The 21793-nt window shown below is 44.7% G+C and overlaps 1 protein-coding gene across 5 annotated transcripts in view; it reads left to right on the forward strand.

Annotated features, from left to right (window-relative positions):
- The window catches only part of foxp2 (forkhead box P2), a 105164-nt gene that overhangs the window by 53559 nt on the left and 29812 nt on the right, over nt 1–21793 (forward strand). For all 5 annotated transcript variants that reach the window (XM_080492020.1, XM_080492021.1, XM_080492022.1 and 2 more), the window contains 4 exons: nt 7844–7933; nt 17173–17310; nt 19037–19123; nt 21267–21447. In XM_080492020.1, the coding sequence (XP_080348146.1) occupies nt 7844–7933; nt 17173–17310; nt 19037–19123; nt 21267–21447 (496 nt within the window). The remainder of the gene's footprint in view (nt 1–7843; nt 7934–17172; nt 17311–19036; nt 19124–21266; nt 21448–21793) is intronic.

Raw genomic sequence — 21793 nt, forward strand, 5'->3', positions numbered from 1 at the left:
GAGTGATGAAAAAACCCTGAGGTTTCTCTCTGAATAGCAACAACGGCAAGTCGGCATAAACTTCTTATTTTATTTTGTGTTTAGACAACAGATTTGAGATAATCAGCACACTCCTCAGGAAAAAAAAAAAAAAACTAGGTCTAAGTCATTGAGTTGTTGTTTTTTTTTCTTCTCCCCCTATAGTTCCAGTTTTTTTTTTCCGCTGGGCTCAGCGCCTTTTCCAAATGAACTATGGCTAGCCTCAATGCAACATTTCATATCAGTTATTCATCCAGCTGTGTGACCTCCACTTGCCTGGAACTGTGAAAAGTAGAGGGGTCGTAATCACCTGAAGGAGGAAATCAGGCACTCAGACAGAGAGAGAGACAGAGAGAGAGAGAGAGAGAGAGAACACGTGTGCATACAGTATATTCATGTGGTAGCTTATAATGCACATGTGGGGATGAAAGTTTTAATTAAACTAAACTTGAATTTGCACGCAGAGTTGATCTCACACTCACAAACACACAAACGGGCTCTAAAAACCACCAATACACACCTTTGTCTTGTTCCACCCACATAAATATGCTCTACAGTTTCTCCACTTCTCTTTGTCCGTCTCTATTTTTCTTCCCCTCTGTCTCTTTGTGATAGTATATTGTGGTGGCTCGCAGTTGTCGGGCTCTAAAGGACTTCCCTTGGAGCGGCAGTAGATAAAGACCCTTGCTGAATTGTCCTGCTGTCATCTTATCTAAATGGAGCGGTGCAGCGCAGGTCAAAGTAAAGACTATGTGCAGAAGGCACCAGCAGAGATCGAGAGCAAAGAAAGTGGGCACATTGTGAGGGTAAATTGAGTTTTATAAGTGATGAGGCATTGAAAAGCTGCAGTGAGACAATACTCTGAAGTGAAAAAAGAGCTTCCGCATTTGTTTGATTGCCAGATATTAAGCAATATCCTTGTATTTGAGATCATGAAAAACCACGTTTAAGGTCCAGGATCCAACACAAATAGATTTTTTTTTTTTTTTTTTGCTGTAGTCGTGCAGACTCTTTGGGGGTATTGTGATAAAAAAAAAAATGTTTTTGCATTTTAGTATAACACCATCATTCTCCTGTGCTAGAGCACATATTTCATAGTATTTGCACAGAATATCCATGGTGACAGCAGTAGGGGGTGGCATGTTAGTGAATATTAGTGGTTGCAGTGAGCGACAGCAGGCCGCGCTTTCTGTTATTATTGGCATGGCCTCCCAGCCTCTGTGCAGACGCGTACATATCAGTGCATATGCGCCCTTCGACTCTCACAGACATAAACATGCAGACTTTATCTGTGATGGGCAAAACAGACCCGCGTTTTGTCTTTGTTAGTGGAAAAAATAAGTGGGAGGTTACACAATGGAGGCTCCACAACCCCCCCCCCCCCCCCCCCTCTCCCATACAAGCTTTCTTCCTGGGGTAGGAGCGAGCAAATTCATCTCGTCAATCCTCCCGGGACGGTGTAGCTATGCAGCTCTGTTTACTGTGGTAGAAAGTTAATATAAATTTTCATCAGTGGGAGAAGTTTACACATACGATTCTATTTGTCCTTCATTATTAGCACCTGAGTCTGGGGCTGGGTAGGCATAATTGTCTACAGACACAGGCCAAATAGATGCAAGAGAAAGGCAAATAAGCACACCCAAAAATAATTTGATGCTTGTGTGTTACAATCCTCCAGCCTAGGAATTCTTAATCTAGAGAATCAATAAACAAGAGGTGAGAGAGGGAGAGGGGGAGAAATAAAAGATGAGGGGGGAACAAAAATGAATAATGTGATATGAGGAGGGGGAGAGAGAGGAATATAAAGTGCAACGAGGAGACGGTGAAGAGCAAATGATCAATATGGAAGGCTGTCCCGTTCAGTTTAGACGCGAGTGCCAACAAAAATGCACAAAACGAGCTTAAGTCCATTAACGTCTTTGGCCGGGAAACTTTGTTTGTCGACAGAGAGAGCTGAAGTCGGTGAAAACACTGAAATAGAGATAGCAGAGTGGGACACAGAAGCCCATTGTTCTGCTGGATAGTTTTACCTCTGTCCTGAGGCCTGAGCAGATTCTCCATGGACCTCTCCCACCCTCTCTCTCTCTATCCGTTCCTTTTTTTTTTTTTCACTTCAGTCTGTTGATTTATTGAGTCATACATTAAAATGCTCATTACGCCCACATACTTTCCAAATTCTCCATTTCTTCCTTGTTTCTTTCTCCAGAGGTTCCCTCATTCTTTATTCTCGCTCACAGAAGCGCGGCCTGAGAAATCGTCCGTGGTGGAAAACGTGCCGTTGGAACCTGTGAGGACCGTATTGTGGTTGCAAATCTGTCACGATCCCAGCATTATCAGAGCCAGACTGCCCAAATTTGGTTATACAGGAAGGGAGCGAAGGACTTGTTGACCGCACTTTTTGGTGTTTGCTTTGCGAGTGTTTATTTTGTTTTTCTCCTGCATCAGCTTCCCATGCTGCTATCTGTATGAGCAATGAGGTCAGAAGAAGTGCTCTTTTTTTTTTCTTTTTTCGTTCCAAGTAGAGTTAACTGAACCCAGGTGTGTATTGTGCTCGGTGTGGGGCTTTGTGGAGGCGATAAGAGAACCTGAATGTGGCGCCATTGTTGAAGCGCCGGGCATCATCGCCAATTCTGACCTTTATGAAAGGATAGGAGTCTTTTTATGCGGTGTCTGAGTCACTTAAGGCGAACGCCATCAATAGCATCTATATACGCTCAACGCGTGAGAAACGGTAGCAGTGGTGGTTTGAAGAGCCCAGCAAATCCTTTAAATCTTTGTTTAGATTACGACACAATAACCTGACAACTGGTTATTCAGATTATTCAAAATTGACTTCCAAAATCATCATTGAAACAGTTCAATCCGCCAACGGATGTCTTTCAGACTATGTAAGTGTGCTGTGAACTGAGACTTAAACTCCCTGATATTTTCAAAACGGTCTTGTCGAACGTAGTGCTGGCTTTTGTCTTTGCATTATTACATTTCATTCAACACGTAATTCGTCTCTTCTTCACTCCAGAAGTGACTCCTGTTCGACTTTACACTCGTGCTTTCTGTCTTTTCTCTTCCACTCACATTGGGACCGTCTCATTTCTGTTTTCTACAACGTAAAAGAAGGAAATAAATCACATTGTTGGGCATAAAAGCACAAATATTTAGATAATTGCCATTATAAAGCATTACAATACATTATGATGATTTTTTATAATCTGATAACTCCGGAAATCAATTCTTGATCTGATTTCTAACATACGTGTAAACGGGCTCACTGTCTGGGCAGACTCATAAATACATGCTCATCTTTTGCATTCAACCACTGCGTCCTTTCATTTGTCCCCTCTCCAGCCAGCCCCTCCAAATCTGTATCCATCCATCTGCCCAGAATCCACTTATATAAGGAGATAGGGTGTAAATATTTTGGTGTGGAGTGTCGGCGCATATTATCCCCGCCAGCAGGCCAGCAGCCGCGCTCCAATCAACCATGTTTGTTTGTTCAGCTTAAACTGTTTGTGCCTTGTTTTCCATGGCATGTGATTCCCTCCAGATTGATGAAGAGTCACTCTCTTTCCTTCCTTTTTTTTTTTTTTTATTCTTTTTTTTTGCACACCCCTTCAACCCCACCAATCCCTTTGTTTCTGTCTTTGCTTCCTGGAAGCAGCGACAGATAAGCCTGGTGGTGCAGTACTGTGTGTCTGTATGCACTTAAGCATTGGTGTGTGTGTGTGTTTGTGTGTGTGTGTGGGGGTGTTTGTGTGTGTGTGTGTGTGTTTGTGTGTGTGCGCAAGTTGTCAAAGCTGTCAGCATGACTGGAGTCGTTCTGGCCGACAGGCTTGTGTTGAACATGTAGCCTTTTACACCCTACAACAAACACACACACTCACACACACACGCGTACACACAAAACATCTGTTCCGCACAACACGGAAAGTCTGCGTTGTTATGATGCAACTCCGTTTCTCGTCGATCAACAATTGATAAGCCTTATTTACGGCTGCTTCCTGGAACACAGGGGCGTCGTGTTGAGACATACCTGTTGATGTGCAGCTTATTTCACACTCGTGTCGTCATTCCAAGATCAGCTATACCCCTTAATAACAAACAACTCCCGACGTGACTTGGGCCAGGAAGTGATCTGCACTGTCCAAACACAATGTCACAGCCTCTCAAATATATCCAATTTCAATGACACGGCCGCATCTAATGCAAACTCCAGGTGGATTTGGAGGAGTGACATTCGTAGTGGATGGCTTATTTCTTTCCCCCGTCCACCAACACCAATACCCCCCGACTCAATAAGCAATCTTGAGATTTGTAATGGTTTGGCCCAGCATTACAGGGCCCGCTAATGTATTTCATGCTTGTTTAAGATCTTTGCATGCTCCTTACAAAGGTGCATTGTGATAGGTGTTGCTTATTACCCTACTCTGTATTGAAGTATAGTTGTGTATGGAGCTCAGAGAGTGGAGGATAGAGGGAGGTGAGGAGGTGAATGGATGGTTGATGTGTTTTTTTCCCCCCCAGTTTCCCCCTCTCTTCCTCTCTCTGTCAGCCTCTTCTCACTCTTTTCGTTTCCTCCCTCTCCAGTGATCTCTGCATGCCTATTAATGTAGCAGAGGAATGCCTGTGTAAACATTCTTGTTTCTCAGTCCGTTTCGCATAATAGTTGCCTGTATCGCCTTTCTCCTGACCTCACTATCTGAAACCAATTACACCAGATCCATTTGGGCTGAATCTTATTTTCATAAGGATCCCCGTGTCGCAGTCTTGGTCGCTCTGTGTTATTTTCCCCCCTCTTATTTTTTCCTCTTTTCCAACCTCAGTGATGGATATCAACATCAAATATGCCTCTGAGTGCCTTGTTATTTATATAGCAGGGCCTGGCTCTTTTTCTCTTTCCCCTTCTCTCTCTCTCTCTCTCTCTCTCTCTCTCTCTCTCTCTCTCTCTCTCTCTCTGTCTGGCTTGCTTTCTCATTCTGAAGAATGTGTCACATTGTGCTGTTTATACAATGTGTGCATTAATAGACCGGGGATGTCATTTTTCCGTGCATAGCAACCCAGGTTAAATAGACGGTGCGTCTGCACTCGTCTGTGTTTTTGTCCGCTCCAGCGGCTCTTCAGCAAACTTTTGATGACTTTCCTTGGCATTTGGTAGCTTTTTTGTGCCTCGATATGGGCTTCAGCTTACCATCTCTGCGGAGTGGGGAAGTGGGTGGCACAAATTGGTGCTTTTTACTGTAATGGCTGAATACTCAGCCCAGTGAAAGTGAGGGGACGGGGGACTTTTATTCCTCCCTTACCTTCCACACCATCATAGACTCTCCGGAAAATGGCTAACCTCGCTTCCATGGATGATGTGACAGACAGTTTCAGACATGACAAACCACTCTGGAAAAGTTTGCCCGGTGTTGATAAGCCCCGTGTTATGTTTGGAGAAAGTACTTTTTATGCAGTCGGAGCAGACTTCTTTTCTAATAAGCCGGGTGTAGTTGATGTCTCAGCTTCACCCTCTCCGTCACCTCTCCTGCCTCTGCCTCCCCTGATATTTACTTGGCCCGGATATTGGCAGTGCAGTTAAAAACATCTCTTTCTTTGTACTCTTGACCGTGTGTAATATATCGAGTGGCTCTCTTGACTTTGGGTATAACACAGCAAGTCATTATTGATTCACACATGGATAAACATTTCCCCCTGACAGCTACCTTCAGCTGCACTCATCAAGCGGCATTTCCTCTAACTACTGTGTGCAGGACTCAATAAGCCTTATAATTACTTTGATTCACCAATCATGGCGAGATTAATTAGGGCCTGTGTTTTAATTAGCCAAGTGATTGGCTGCATTCAAGGAATTTGTGTTGCCTTTTACATTCGGCAGAACGAAGAAGTCGAGTAATGTTTTGACACCCCGTCCGTTTTGTCCACGAGCAACCAAAGTTTGTGCACTCAGCTGCAGGTGTTGTGTGTTTTTGAAGGAAGGCCGCGGCTGGGCTTACAGATGTTGCAGCACACACACACACACTCACACACACACACACACACACACACACACACAAACCGGTGGCGACTTGGCTCCTCTTACCAAGGAGACAGATCAATGCAGTTAGGACTCAGTGCCAGTGTAATGTGTTTGTTTACTTTGATTCAGAAAGCCTGGCTCCTCCTGAGCAGCCAGACAGACCCCCACCCCTACCTCTCCCAGCACCCGCCCACCTCTCCTCCAGTTCTGTCTTTTCATAATTGATCAGGGGGTGGCTGTGTTCCCCGAGGGGTTAAGACATGGCAACTTTTTTTTTCTCTCTCCTCTCTCTCTCTCTCTCTCTCTGTCTCTCTCTCTCTCTCTGTCTCTCTCTCTCTCTCTCTCTCTCTCTCTCTCTCTCTCTCTCTCTCTCTCTCTCTCTCTCTCTCTCTCTCTCTCTCTCCTCCTGTCTTCTCCTCTTGTTTGCTCAGGATCTCAATGTACTAGTTCAAACATTGTTCCCACCAGCTGGCAGAGCTACACCACCATATGCACGCCCTGTCAAGGCAGCTGTTGTCATGGATACTGGCAAGCACCAGAAAATAAAATGAGAGCCCACGATTCTTCAGGAAGTGTCACTCTCCATCTGAGTTTTATTTATTTTTCTTTCTTTTTCTTTTTTTTTGCTTCTCCACCTACAAGTCCTCTTCTTTTTTTCATCCAAAACGAAACTCCTGTGAAGTTGTTGTGTTGTGAGTGTGCATGCAGAGTATTTTTTTTTCTTCTTCCTCCTCCTCCTCCTCCTCCTCCTCCTCCTCCTCCACTTCCACTTGATACTCGTGGGCCCGATACAATACAAGGTATATGGTTGTGTGGAGCAGCAGCAGCAATAGTAGCAGCTGTGCACAATGTTCTTTTCTGCCAGACTTCTTTCATCCGTCTGCTCTTGAAGAATCGTAGTGAAGCTGCTGGCCCAGCTGCCATCGTACCTGTGAAGCTGGAGCTCGCTCGTCACACACATTCAGTGCACACGCGCACGCAGAAGGGGATCTGTAATCCCATCAAACCCTAGAGAAATAAATTACGCCACATCCCAGCCCCTCTGATTCTTATCGTATCCATGTCTGGCAAAGACATCGAAGTGCGCTGATGACGATTTAAATTTTTTTATTTTTAAATACAATTTACAAATATGACTTTTTCATGTCGCGCGTAAACATCCGTGAACTCATTTCTCGAGGCGGGTAGAGGTCTCTCCTTTTCTACCGACCTCCGTCTTTCCATCCATCACCCGTCCTCCGTGCATAAGCACCCTTAATGCATAGTGTAAAACCTGGGCTGCTAGTTAATTCACTCTAAATGTAATCTGATGTTGATTTTGTCAACTTTAATTACAGCTCCCAGGGACACTTCACATGGTGCTGCCTCTACTTCAAATTGATATTATGAATATGCAAATGTGGCGGTAATTTGCAGAGAGAAGTGGGTATTTCAGTCGAGCACACACTAGACAGGTCAATTCTACTCTGCCTTTTTTTTTTTTTCCTTTTCTGCCCATCACCCCCCTCCACACTCTTCTTCAGGGCTGCTCCAGACAAACTGTATTTATCCTTCATCACAGCTCTATGAATTGTTACTAAAATATATCTCCAGCGTAATATTATCCATGTCAAAATGAAGAAGGTGATATTCAACAGGGTTTTTCCTTCAGAGACGACGGGTTGTATGTGAAAATTTGAATTATCTTCGCCACCGGCTTCAGGAAGTCTAATAGTTTATTTCAACTATTTCTTCCTTCCTCCTTATTGCTCTCTCCCTTTCTTCTTTTTTTTTTTCACACCATCTTTTGTCTTTGTGTTCTTTGCTTCGCAGGCCCTACAAGCAGCGAGGCAATTACTCTTGCAGCAGCCAGGCAGTGGCCTGAAATCTCCAAAGAGCCAGGACAAGCATCGTCCACTGCAGGTAAAGCAGCTCCCCATCTAATCTCTTAAGTCCATCCATAATACATGCTCCCCCGAAAAGAAGATTTCCTCTGTTCCGCAAAGTGTGTTTGATTTGCCAACGCAATCCTTGGACCTGTCATTGGAATCTTAAACCTGGACAAGCCGCTCCCCAGGAAGCTCGGCGTCACATAGCCACAGGAAAATCACGGAAGGAGCGGATCTCAGAGCAAAGTTGGGCCATTCACCCGGTTCCCCACACCGGTTTTTCACCTCTCGCAAAACGCGGCGCTTATTGTCCATCAAATTGGACAATAGCGTCGCAAGCATTTCCACAGCGTTTAATGAGTGGATGACAAATTGGGTGACATCTTTGACCTGCATGCTTTTCTACAATGGATCCATAGTGTTGTCGACACAGGAAAAATCCAGTGGTTAGTTATTATTTGAAAGATATGTCAGCCTGACTAGTGGGTTACGCAGACAGCTAATTCGAACGGCCTGTCAGTTCCACCCCTCAGCACTAATTTACCTTATTGATTCGTAGAGCTGTCTATTTCTGTTGTCAGTGATTTGAAAAAGGTCAGACTTGTACACATGCCGCACTCTTCACGTACGCACATTCCGTTTTTCCCGCTATAGATTATGTAAGGCTCCTTGACATCTGCTCCTTGTTTTTTTTTTTTTTTTTCTCACTATAACTATTTTTTTTTTTCCTTTTAATTTATTCTTAGTCGTTTCAAATTGAAGTGTGGGAGTTTGTGCCCTCCACTCGGCTAATAAGTACTATCAAGGAGCAAATGGTTTACCTCATTAGGAGCTCTGTGCATTTCATTAATGACAGGGAAATTGGCGTTAACCTCACCCGTTGATATTTTCACAGAGTCTAACAATGGCGACACCTTCAATTGGAGTCACACCCCTGTGTACCTAATTACGTACTGGCGAAGAGATAAGGTTGGCAAAGCCTCAGTCATGCTTTTTTCTCAAATAATTTAGCTCGGACTCATCAAAAGCATGAAAATTATCAGCCAATTCTCAAAAACTCTTTATTAATATGAGGTTTCTACTTGTGGTGTGCAGCTGAGGATGAGGAGAAAGAGAATCATTAAGCATCCGCCGTGTGGGGCTTTTTGTCGGGGTCCATTGCGGTTCCTCTGTTTGAGGATGCCAGAGCGAAGCGGCTCAAACAAATGGAATCCCGATCTACAAATGCCTGCAGTCACCAAGTACAATACGTTGCATGAAGAATAATATTGAGAGAGAGCTGTGAGGGTGCATGATAACCGTCGGCCCCCTGTCCAAGCCCCTGCCTCTAATAACACCAGCAGATAGTAAATATTGAATATTTACATTTGCTTACTCCATCCTTGGCTTGTTGGCGATATGAATCAATATGAATCAGAGGGCCTGCCGATCGGCCTGTCCTCTGCTCCCAAACTAATCCATTTGTTGATCCAGCTTTTATTAACATCCTCACCTCTTTGTTCCAAAAAGTCTCCATGCAGAGTGTCACCAGAGAGGCACCGCTGCCGCTGCTGCTGCTGCTTCTGCCGCTCGTTCTCACAGCGACACACACAAACAACTCCCCATGCATTCTCTCCTTCATTTTTACAGTGGGAATGTGCTGCCGGTGTGCCCTTGAATCCTCTCATTTCAAGTGACATTTTAACTGTAATACTCCTTTGTGCAAATATCAGTCTAATGCGATGGAAACTTGATTAAAATGCCTCTTTTTTTTTGGGAGGGCTGTTTATTATTGTTTTATTTCCTTGCACTCATCAGGAGCCGATTATGTTTTTTTGGGGGTTTTTTTGTCACTGTCTTGAGGGAGTTTACCCAATAAAGCTGCATTATTTACCTGGATTATGAGGCCACAATGGGTGCTGCGGTGCAACATTTTATTAGCTTTGCAGCTAGATAAGAGTCAGTTGCAATCAAGCTACATGTTTTCCACCAGAGGAATCAGGCGGATTGATCCCCTTGTATGATTAGTGCAGCAGAAAGTGGAGAAAGGATTAATATTACCATGACATCCTGCTTATGGCAGAGATACTGATAAATCCTCTGCCAGTCTCTTTTTTCCCCCTTCTGTTCTCCATCTTTGGTATTTAAGAGCGAGAAATGATCCATAGATCATGGCATGTAAATTATTTAGTACACAAGCATCTAAGTGCCTCAGATTGCAGTTTTAATTACTCGTATTAGCGGCTAAAGGCTCTCGCCTGACTAATTCTATCCACTTGCTCATTGCAGCTTCTCAGGAGTTGATGATGCGGAGGGAAGCAGCTCTGGCATTCACATGCATGCAAGAAGAAAACAGCCCCCCCCCCCAAACACACATACAAACACACGCACACACACACAAGCTGCTTCTCCACATTTGCGTAATGTGACAGGTCTATTATTACACAGTAAGCCCACGGGAGCACTCAATAAACACCTATTTCTTCCTGTAAATCCCCCTGCCTCCGCCATGCTGCTTACACGGCTCTCCCAAGGCACACAACACCCTCTCGTCTCCGCTCCATTCTCCTCTGCTCCTCTCTCGCCTCGCTCTCCTCTTCTCTATGGCAATATCCCCCCTCCGAAAGGCATTTATACACTGACATTTGGAATACAAATAAAGAAACGCGGACAAGGAGAGGCGGAGAGGATTACAGAGGCCTATGAATCTGACAGTTGTTTCGCGCGCACTCGCACATACACACGGCATCCACACGCAGCCCACACTCACACACAAACACGAGCTCAGTGACAGTTGCTTAAAGTTTCCCATTGCTTGAAGTCACTTTGTGCACTCTTTGGTAGTTAGCCTCCTCGTGATCACTATCGATGGCGAGCACATTGAGTGAATGATCTTGTGAATGTTTGTGAAAGTGGCTTAAAAAAAAAAAAAAAGTCTTACACAAAGTGAAACATGTGCTTGGTCTGGAAATGGCCCAAACACAACCCGCTATCTCGCCGTACAACACGTTACCCCATTGTGACACAGCTCCCACCTCCGTGGGTCAGAGGCCACATGTGAAACAGCTCGAGTGGCCTCCCATAGCCCCGCACCGTGAGCCTGTTAGATGGGAGCTTGACGGTGTGAAAGCACCTTCTGACCCGCCTCCCTGTTCCCAACGTCCAATTCTAAATCATGCAAAACCTGAAAGCTCGCCCCGAGCAAGTGTAGCAACTGCTGCTCCGCTCCCTCCCTTTCACACTATCAAGCTGTGAATACCTTTTTACAAGACTAAGAACCTCAGTCCCATCTGGGCAATGCTCTAACTCCAAATAGGAATGAAAAGATTCCAGCTTTTCTTTTTTTTTTTTTTTTCTGGTCGGTTCAAGGATTGTGGGAGATGATGGTTTTTTTTATTATTTTTTTTATTTTTTTTTATTTTTTTTTTTGCCGAGTTTTCTGTAAATTTGCAGCTTTCAAGCTCAGACCAGTCAGGGTAGCTGTGGCCACCGGGCCATCCGAGGAAGTGTCACACTTTTAAAGGTCAGCTCCTCACGTCTCGCCACTGAGCCAATATCATCTCAATAGCAGCACTCATCTGCTTATTGGCTTTCATGCGGAACACGCACGCACGCGCGAGCGCAGATTCAGGGAAAAGGGCTGTGACGCCAGGCTCGAGCATAGGTTAGCTGACTCTGGCGTGCGTGGCTAAAGGATGCTAGTTCACATTTACATTTATGAATATATCTTTCCACTGCATCCCCTCTGGTTGGATCTGAAAATAGAGAATTATCACAGAGAAGGGGGGGGGGGGGGGGTGATATTATGTTATTCATGAGGAAAACTTCTGTTGACTCTGAGAGAGAGAAGAAGAAAAAAACGTCAGCACATTTTAAGTCAAACACCCTTGGTTACTGCTTTTGTAACCAGAAAACAAGATTTTTTATTTTTTTTTTCCACAACCCATCTCCCTCCCCACCTCTTCTTTTCTGCCTGCATTTACAACACCTACAGGACAAGATTGCTAAATTGCGAGGACAGAGCAGGTTCATCATTGTGATGCAAAAGAAGTTGAAATGCAACCCCAAGGCGAGGCAGCTGAGTTTGGGGGATCAAGAGAAAGTGAGAGGGAGGGATAGAGAGAGGGGGGGAAAAAAAAGTAGCTCAGACCTTTGATGTAGCAGCAACAAATTTACCTTGTGACAGAAGATACATGGGTGCAATAAACGAGTTATACCAGCCCTTACACATGCAATCAGATGATTCTGGCCAGGGTGTTAATTGGATCCTAACCGGCAGATCTGATACGCCTGGGCCCCGGTGGTGAGGGGGAAAGCCTTTCCAAGTGATGAACTATAATTCACTGAGCTGCTTGAAGCACTTGTAATTTACTGTGTGTCACTGATGAAGAGGCTGATCCAGTGGAGGCCATATTACCTGCAACATCAGAGGAAAGCACCCCCCTCCACCCTCCCCTCCATCGTCCTCTTCACCTGCTCTCGCTTGTACTCTCTCACACACTTTCTGTCTCCCTGTCGCAGCTCTCTCCTCTCTCTGCACTTTCTTTCTTTTCTTTTTTTTTTTTTAACCCCCCTCCTTTTCACTCCTGTCGCCCGCATTCGCTCATGAACTATGTGCACCTGCAGGGACGCACCAGTCAGGAGTGAATTGTGCCGGCGTAATGATAAAGGTGTGACAATTTGTGCTGATAATGACACAAACAATGTGCACGAGCCGTGTTGTGCTGCGACGCTGGCAAACACTAAATTCAAGAGGCTTAATCAGTGACTTTCTACATGTAGAGATAAATCAATATGGAAATTGTGCTAAGCTCGTCCCAATCTCCTCGGGCTTTTTATTAGAGGCTTTTACATGATGGGTCTTTATGTTATGATAAATTGCACTTCCCTTGCACTGCTGCCAAACTGCTATGGAAATTGATTTAGGAAAACATTCAGTAATCTACTTAGCTTCAGTCTTGACAATCTAGAGTATTGATCTCCCTAAGCTGAGCACACTGTACGCGTCTGAATGAGGCTCACATGTATGCATGTGTGATTTGACATCGTAAACACACACACAGCCTTTGCAGATCGCACACTTGAACTTCGGTGTGCCAGATGAGCTCGACCTCTTGCCTTGGTGGTCCTTTGGTGGAGAGTCCCTGCTATCAATAATGGTGGAGGCCACGTTTGGCAGTAATTGGCGAGTAAATGAGCAGTGTCAACTGAGAGGGAGTCGAGAGGTCAGGAGTCCACGGGCTACAATGGATATCTGAGGTTTTGTCCCTTTTCCCCCCGTGGGATGTTCCGGAGATTGAGATGAAATAGCAATGGGGGGGAGGGTGTCACAATGAGGGAGTTCCCTCCCATTTTTTTTTTCTTGATTTCTTTAGTTTCTGTGCAAAATGAAACCGCTGGCCTAATTAGTAGTGGCTCTCTTAGTAATTACCAACCAGCACCTTAGATTTCTCATTGTATTTATCATGGCAGTGTGTGGAGTGCAGCTCAGGCCCTTGCCCAGTGTTCCAGGAACCTTTGCGGTTGATAACCGCCCATTTTTCCACTGCTCACATGTTTATGGCTGCCATCTAACCACATGGTCCCCCCTGAATATTAGTGCTTGATTTGGAATACAATTGAGTCTGCTGGTCTAATTGTTATTTTAAATCCTTATGCCACCAATCTGAGTTCCCCCTAAAGAGTATTACTTAAAAAAAAAAAAAAAAAAATGAAGTGTGTCACATGGGAGCGTTTAGATCTATTGGACAGCTCTGTTAGCCAGCTAAGTGAACAGCAGATATTGGAGCTGTGCTTTTTGCATTTACTCCCACAATGCCCAGTTGAATCAAACCTAATGAGGGACTCAGGTGCCATCTTTGCCTGAAAGCGATACCTGAGCTCACAGTAACAGAGCTTGACCTTTCGCAAAGCATTGGATACAGGCTGCTGGTGTGACAAGAGTGGTTGTAATGATCTGCTTGTTCTGTTGAGGGTCCCGGCCAGTGTTTTTACATCATGAGCCAATTTAAAGGTCCTTTGTTTTGCTCTCCAACTTTTAGGACAAACCACATGTCTTCAAAGTTCACGTCAATATGGCCCATTGTTCTTTTTAGGACGAGGGACATAAACAAATATGGGCTCAAATTGCATGCACAGTCAAGAAACAAGCATGTTTCCTCCAAATGTCCATAAAGTAGGGATGACATTCAGAAGTCTTTTTTTTTAATAGTAATTTGAAAGGGGCTCAGTTTTTCCTTCTCCAAATTTCTGCCATTGTAACCTTCTGTTATTAGGGTCCCCAGTGGCTAAATCAGCTCCAGCTAATTTCAGACCATTTTAATAAATCTCATGAATGCTTTTTTTTTTTCTTTTTTTTTGTGCACCAGTACTAGAAATATATCCTTTTGGATTATAGAGGAACAGAGGCACAGACCAATTGCATATCACGGCTCCTCTCCTACGAAAGAGGGTCTATTCACAGTACGTGGATGTTTACGCCACTGCCAGCGTCTACTAAATGCTCATTAATTTTATCCCTTCGTGGCAAAATCATTTCAAGGAGAGGCAATTCAGCCTCCTGTTCCTTTCAATTCACCGCTCACGTCAATCAAGCCCTCCTGCAGTATCCTGCAGAATGGAGGTGTTATATTCCTGCAATTATCATGTCATATACTCGAAAATGTAAATGAACGTGTGTGTAAAATTAAATTTATGGGTTGTCAGTGAAGAATAAGAACCAGGAGAGCAATTACTTATCTGCTTTCATCTTGGAGCCTCTGATACGTCAAGCAGAAAAGCATGCAGTTAAATGCTGGAATTAGCATTGTGCTGCACTTCACAATGGATGTGGGCCAGTGCCTTTTCTCCCCTCTCTTTCTTTCTCCTGCCTTTTCTCTCGTTTTCCTTCCCCCTTTTTTTTTTTGTGTGTATTTGAAGCAGTGGTGAAATGAAGATGATTAACACCCATTACGCCACTAAAAGCTAATAAAAGTGCAAAAAGAACTGTGTTTCTTCCCACAATCTGTTTTGTTTGCTGTTTTTATTTATCTGTTCTTTCGTTAAGTCTTGTTCTGTTTCATTCATTCGACACTGAAATGCTGCATTATTCATTTTACAAGTATCTGCCTTGTCTTGTGTTTTGCCACTTTCACAATGGAGGAAGTGTTTGAAGTGCAACACAGAATTTATATTTCACACTATTTTACATATGCATGCGCATACGTTTATGTTAAACCCTTCACATCTGAGCCTGCTTCCTCCTTCGTGAACCAGACCCTCTCCGAGCCAGCATCCAATTAATAGTCTTAATGAGTGCATCTCTCATGTTGTTTCTCAGCCACACTCGTCCCATTGTAATGGCATCCAACACAAAACCAGGAGTGACTGCAGGGGTAATTACTTACCTAGCAAATGTACCTTTAAGGGTTAATAACATTGAAGGTGTAAGCAGAACATTTGCATAATTACACATGGGCTGTTTAATTTGCAACTTTTGACGGCTTTTGTTCAGCACCTCGCTTATTTTGAATGCAATTTCTCTTGTGCTGCTGCATAGAGAAGTCCACAGAAGAAAAGAGATGTACCACAACATCCTCCTCCTCCTCCTCCTCCTCCATCCCTTCCACCTTAGATGGAGTCCCTTCTCTCTAAGACCCTAATGAACAATGGAGGCAGGATTTGTTTGAATATGAATATGAATGTGCAGCGGGGCCGGCTGGAAGTTGACCTTCAGCTGTGATTTTCAGTTCATCAGGATTAGTCAAGGCGGGCGATCAGGAGCCACTAATGCATAATGACTTCTAAAATGAAAAATGTGTAGTGACCATGCAAATGTCTCGGCTAATCAAAGAGGGGGGAAAACCTGGGGTGGGTGGGGTGGGGTGGGGGGCGTCGAGGAGAGGAGAACTAAACAAGGACGTGTCAAGGCCTGACAGAGAGAGAGCGAGAGAGAGAGAGGGAGGAGAGACATGCATGGAAAGTAATCAAGCCAGCTTGATTAGCTGGCGATGAGGACAGGGATGTCTTATTGGCCCCTTGACACACCATAGAGGCTGGCGACTGTCATGGCAGTTCGGTACAAACACTGTTGCAATTAGCATCAGCAAAGGTGTCGTTACATGTTGATGTTTTAATGATGTTAGAGTACATAAAGCTTTTCTGTCAATAATATTTGTTAACAAGATGCTGCAAACGGCTGTACCTGCTACTTTAATCCCTTTTTTTTATTTTTTTTTGTAGAAAACACGAAAATAATTGTGTCTGATCTGATTGTATCGCATCGTAAAGGTCAGGGGAAAAGAACACTTCAATACATTTTGTGTTGTTGCAGAGTGAATTATGCAGTCCACCAATTATGTTGATTTTATTTGCTTTAACAGAAGTTGTTCAAATAAATTTTTACGCAGCCATAACAATCTGAAACTCTGAGACTCTGAACTCACAATCAAAGACTGAAAATAAACGTACAGGAATTTGGCAGGAATACAGAATACCTAATCCTTGGTCTTGCCAAAGTTCCACCAGCTGTTTGACAGCTTGTGGTTTAGTGATAATCGCCAAAGATGACACACATTTTTCAAAGTGACATGTCGGCAGAGGCCACGAGACAACAGTACTTTTGGCTCCTTTTAAAAGCCATGTTCTCTACCGCAGTTATCTAGTAAGAAAATAAATACCCTACTACATAGAGAAAAGGGTGATATATTTTTTTCTCTCCCAGATATATATGAAATGCTCAGGATGAACCCCAAACTCTTAGCCCCAGCCCACCCCATCACGCTGATTGGGCCTGCCACGTGTCCACTTCATCAGTGTACTTTTAATCAACTTTGCAGTTGTGCATTTTCACGCTGTTTCACAATAGCAGCACTGATAGGCACACTAAAGTGGGGGAGTTCAAGGGTCCTGCTAATTAAGGTCTATGTCTATTTAAATCCCTTACTTTTCCCAGTGGACTAAAGGCAAGAAAATAAGACGAGCAACACAAAGGCACAGCACCCATCTGTCCTTCAGCATCTCCTCCAGGCTGCCAAGCAGCACGGCCTTGGGAGGCCTGCTCTCCCTACCTTTCAAACCACCAATTACCACACTCCCAGTAGATCCATGCCACCATGGCTGACATAAATCTCAAATGCTCTATTTTTTTTTTATACTGTCTGCACCACACCTACATGCTTACTATCGTCTCCTCAACGAGACCGCAAATGTATTTCCAAGCTTGAACATAGTTTCAATGGACTTGTCTTGACGTCTTTTTTTTTTTTTGCTCCTGTCTTGTCTAAACTTTTTCGTTCCTTGTCCTCATGTGTCCAGGTTCCAGTGTCAGTGGCCATGATGAGTCCCCAGGTGATCACGCCGCAACAGATGCAGCAGATCCTCCAGCAGCAGGTGCTTTCCCCGCAGCAGCTCCAGGCCCTGCTCCAGCAGCAGCAGGCCGTGATGCTGCAGCAGGTAAGCCTGAGCGCCAACAAACATTTCGACACAAACATCGCCTCGCCTCGCATGCACAAACACGCACATCCGCAGGTAAGCCGGCAGCGGTGAGCCAATGTGCTGTGGAAGCACATGGAAGAACTGGGGGGGGGGGGGGGGGGGGTAGATGCACAAGCACACACATCGCTTACTAAATAGGCGAGTTGCACACTAATCCGTACACAACACGCATCTAAATCCAAAGCTTTATCACCTCATTACATGTTTATTTTAACCCTCAAAAGCTTTCATGGTGCAATAATATCTTGTGTGTGTCTGCATAGAAAGATACACACCCCAAAACTCTGCTTATCCTGACTCACTCCTGTGCCTGTGCAGCACAGCAACGACTGGCTTTTGCCAACTCACCGCCGTCCTGTGTCCTTGACACGCTTACCAAGAGGAATCTGAAAATTGACGTACTTGGTCGTGTCACCTCTAATTAACTCTCCACCGTGTCGCTGGTTCAATTCCCTGACAAGCATCCATCAGGGACCGAGAGAGTAGGGCACAGTTGGATTGAACACCAGGAGCTGAGTGATAGGTGATGGATGATGTAATATTTGGATTCAGCTTGGCTCAGTCTCACGCCGGAATTGAAATGCATTTCTCATTTATGGGTTTGATTAAGGAAAAGAGAATAGTTTAATTAAGAATGTCAGTCATTCTGATCATTCCTCTTCATTAAGCGCTCCCCCCAACTCAAGATGTGACTTCACTGTAATTACGTGCCTTTTGCTCAGCGTTTTCAAGGGAAGTAAAGGCGCTGGCTGAAAAAGTTGACTCAACATTTTTACTTGATATCTTTTTTGGGATAGTACTATCCTGCATTTGTAATTCAGCTTTATCATTTTGAATTAAATCTGTTTAGTTCTAAAAGCCACGGCAGTCCTGCATCATTATTTAGCTGAGGTCTATAGTTGATGTATGTGGATTAATTTACTACAGTGAGAGTTCCCAATATTTCTCAATTACTCCTCCGGCTCCCATTCATTTTTAACATTAGTGACAGTTAAATCATGTTGATATTTGCACAGAACTGGGCCGTGCTTTCCAGCGGCCCGCTTCATGGGTTTTTATTTCAGGCCACACAGCCATCCTAAGAGTGCCCGACCCAAACGTGAAATCTAAGTTTAAACAGCTGTCACCCTTTGTGTGTCAAACAATCTGTTCATTGCAGCAAACTTGACGTGGAGAGGGTTTATTCTGTTTATTTCAACCACTCCAAAGGAAGCCTGTGCACTCTGGCAGCCAATCGCATAGTTAATATGATGGATTGGTGTCCCCACAGAACTGTAGGACTATTAAAGTCCATGTGAAAAGAACTGTGAAAGACAGCAGGGATACAAATGCCAAAAGCAGTAGAAAATGTTATTGACAGAGCGCAACAGTTTCTATTTAACAAAGCATGTGAATTCCAGCTGGCGCTCTAGAAGTGAGGGCAAGATTGAGAGGAGATTTGTAGTGATTTGTAAGGGATGCATGTTGAGTATTCTGAATGTAAATCAGTTGGAATTAAGTTTTGCAGCCTCTAAATGTCTACGTAAGCCTGTGTCTGGTAACTTTGAACACTGGAAAAAAAATAAAAAAATCTGTTTAAGAAGACCTGGGGATTAATTAGGATCTGATATAAGACCATTTGATAATGTGACAAATGTACATTTACTTGTTTCCCCTCATTTTCACTTTCTATTTCCTACCTCAGCAACACCTGCAGGAGTTTTACAAGAAACAACAGGAGCAGCTTCATCTGCAGCTTCTCCAGCAGCAGCACCCCAAGCAGGCTAAAGAGGTAACACATCCACGTCACCGTTCTTGTGTCAAGATGTAAATAACAGAACAGTTGGATTCACCAGGGGTTTTTTGGTTGGTTTTTTTTTGCATTGTGACACGATGATAATCAAAAAGCTTGAAGCTCATATCAGATCTTCATTGTTTGAGCCCTCTCAAAGCACTGTTGGTTCTCATTCAGTCACACAGTGATAATAGTGGCAGCTGCCATGCCAGGTGCTCGACTCATATTGGGTTGGGAAAGCAAGGAAGTAGTCCAGCTGTACTTACTTTTTCAGTTACCTGTCTGTGAGTTGAGTATTTCTGAGGATTTTGTTCTATTTAATGCCTATTTCTTCTTTGATGACGTTTCACTGTTATTCCCCACATTTGCACCAACATATCTGTGCTTTCTTTGACTACAATACTTTTCCTACCTTCATGCAGTAACACACTTGGACTTGCTCCATTAATGAATTGTTTGAGGTCACATCTACACATATGCACACGTGCTCAGACAGAATTTGATTTATAGAAAGGAGACCTGAGACAAAAGGGTCCGGCATCCAACTCGTTAATGAACTGTTTCCGTGGGCGTCAAAACACACACAAACATGCACCACCGCTAAACTTACGACGTACGGCGGCTATAAATCACGGTGACAGGCAGCCGCTCGACAGACACGGCTCTGTCTCGTTTCTCTTTGGCTATCAGAGGCGAGGAGACGAACGCGGCAGCCTTCGCCACATTTGCGTTAACGGCGCTGGCGTGGAACCTGGCGAGCCGGTCCGGGGCCACATCCTGACAACACTCTTTATGTATGGAAGCCTCTCACTGTCTCTTCAAGCAGCCCATTATGCTGCCCCTACAGGAAGTCGCAACTGACCTCCCGGCGGCTTTGTTTCTGTTTGGATTTGTGAATAGAGTTTTTCAGGAGCCTCGCCATCAAATATGGAATAGAAATTGCTCCCTTATTTCTCTCGAGGCCAGGTGGAGGTTGTGGGGGACAAACCCCCCCCCCTTCTTCCACCACTCCATTATGCAGCCCTGTTTTCCAGTGAGCGCATCACAAGTTTTTCCCCCCTCCCTCCACTGCCACATTGTGCAGGTACAATGCAAACATACAGAAACATCTGTGTACACACGTGTGCGGAGAGCAGCGCAAAATGGAAAAACATAAATATCACTGTTGAATCACAACAAATTTGCATCTTTTTCTTGCTTGACAGACTTGAAAGATAGAATATCCATTAAATCTAATAGAGTACACTTACAGCCAATTATTACCTGAGTTATTGTAATTTGATATAGCTCATATAGCTAATACAGCTCTGAGTTGTCTCCAACTTTTTTTTTCCCCTCAGCTGCAGTGACTGAGTTCGATGTTTTTCATTTTCATTTTGTTGTTGTTTTTGTTGTTGTTTTGCACAGGGCTTATGCAATTGCCTGTCTGGCCCAGTGATAAACAACTCAGTGAGACAGCAAGGAGTGCTGAGAGGGAGGGGATGGAAGCGGGGGCTCAGTGTATGTGTGTTTGTGTGTGTGTGTGTTTATGTCTATGCGTTCACATGCACACGCAGCTGTAAATCTTTCATTCTGCGCGTTCCCTCTGGTCACATAAGCAGAAAACGGACCATCAGTGAACGAGACAATTAACTTCTGGAGGTGGCAGGAAGGGGTGGGTGGGGGTTACAAGGGTGAGCGTGGGATGGTTGGGTGGGGAAGATTATACCAGCGGCTTAGTATCATACACAATCACAAGCCACATGCCCCTAACAGGCGTGAGAACTGGTATATCAGCAAAGATTTGTGTCGGTGTGTGCGTGTCTGTGATGACGGACGCGGACACATGCATAAAGACGGGAAGGGAAGTGCTCTGTGGTACAGCCCGAAACAATCAGGAGGAACAACTGAGCACAGACAGAGAGGGAGAGCGTACAGAGAGACAGAGGGGGAAGCTGAGAGGTGTAGCTAAGGTCACGGCAGAGGCAAAGTGAGTACAGGCTACACACACACACACACACATACATACATACTCACACACCACAGGATCTTCACTCTCCTCTCTCACTCTCTCAGTTGTTAATTCATCTGTAATTTTGTCTTCCTCCCCTCCTCTCCTGCTCCTCTCTTGCTCCTCTCCTCCTCCTCCTCCTCTCTATAGCAACAGCAGCAGCAGCAGCAGTTGGCCGCCCAGCAGCTCGTCTTCCAGCAGCAGCTCCTGCAGATGCAGCAGCTCCAGCAGCAGCAGCACCTGCTCAACATGCAGCGGCAGGGCCTGCTGTCGCTGCCCGGGCCCGCTCCAGGCCAGGCCGCCCTACCCGGACAGACCCTGCCCCAACAAGGTAAGAGGAGGAGGAGGATGTGGCAGGAGGAAGAGGGAGCAGGGATGTTGTTGATCTCAAGCACGTGACTTGCAGCGGTAGTAGTCACACACTTCCTGTGTTTTGTGTGCGGGTGGAAGTGTCAGCCACTGCCTCGCTGTCGCTCGCCGACTCTTCCTGCTGCCAGACTTCCCTCCAGTGTCTTCACTCCTGGCTGTCCTTCTTCTTTTCCGTCTTTCTGTCCTGCCCGTCTTTGTTTTTCTAATTTGTATGCACCTGTGTCCCTGTTGCGTTATCTCTAAGTATGTCTGTCTATCTTCTTCCTCATTGGTATGCTCTCCTAGCTTCCACTTTGTCCCTAACTCTC

Source organism: Lipophrys pholis (assembly GCF_963383615.2).
Source record: "Lipophrys pholis genome assembly, chromosome: 22".
In the NCBI taxonomy this organism is placed as follows: domain Eukaryota; kingdom Metazoa; phylum Chordata; class Actinopteri; order Blenniiformes; family Blenniidae; genus Lipophrys; species Lipophrys pholis.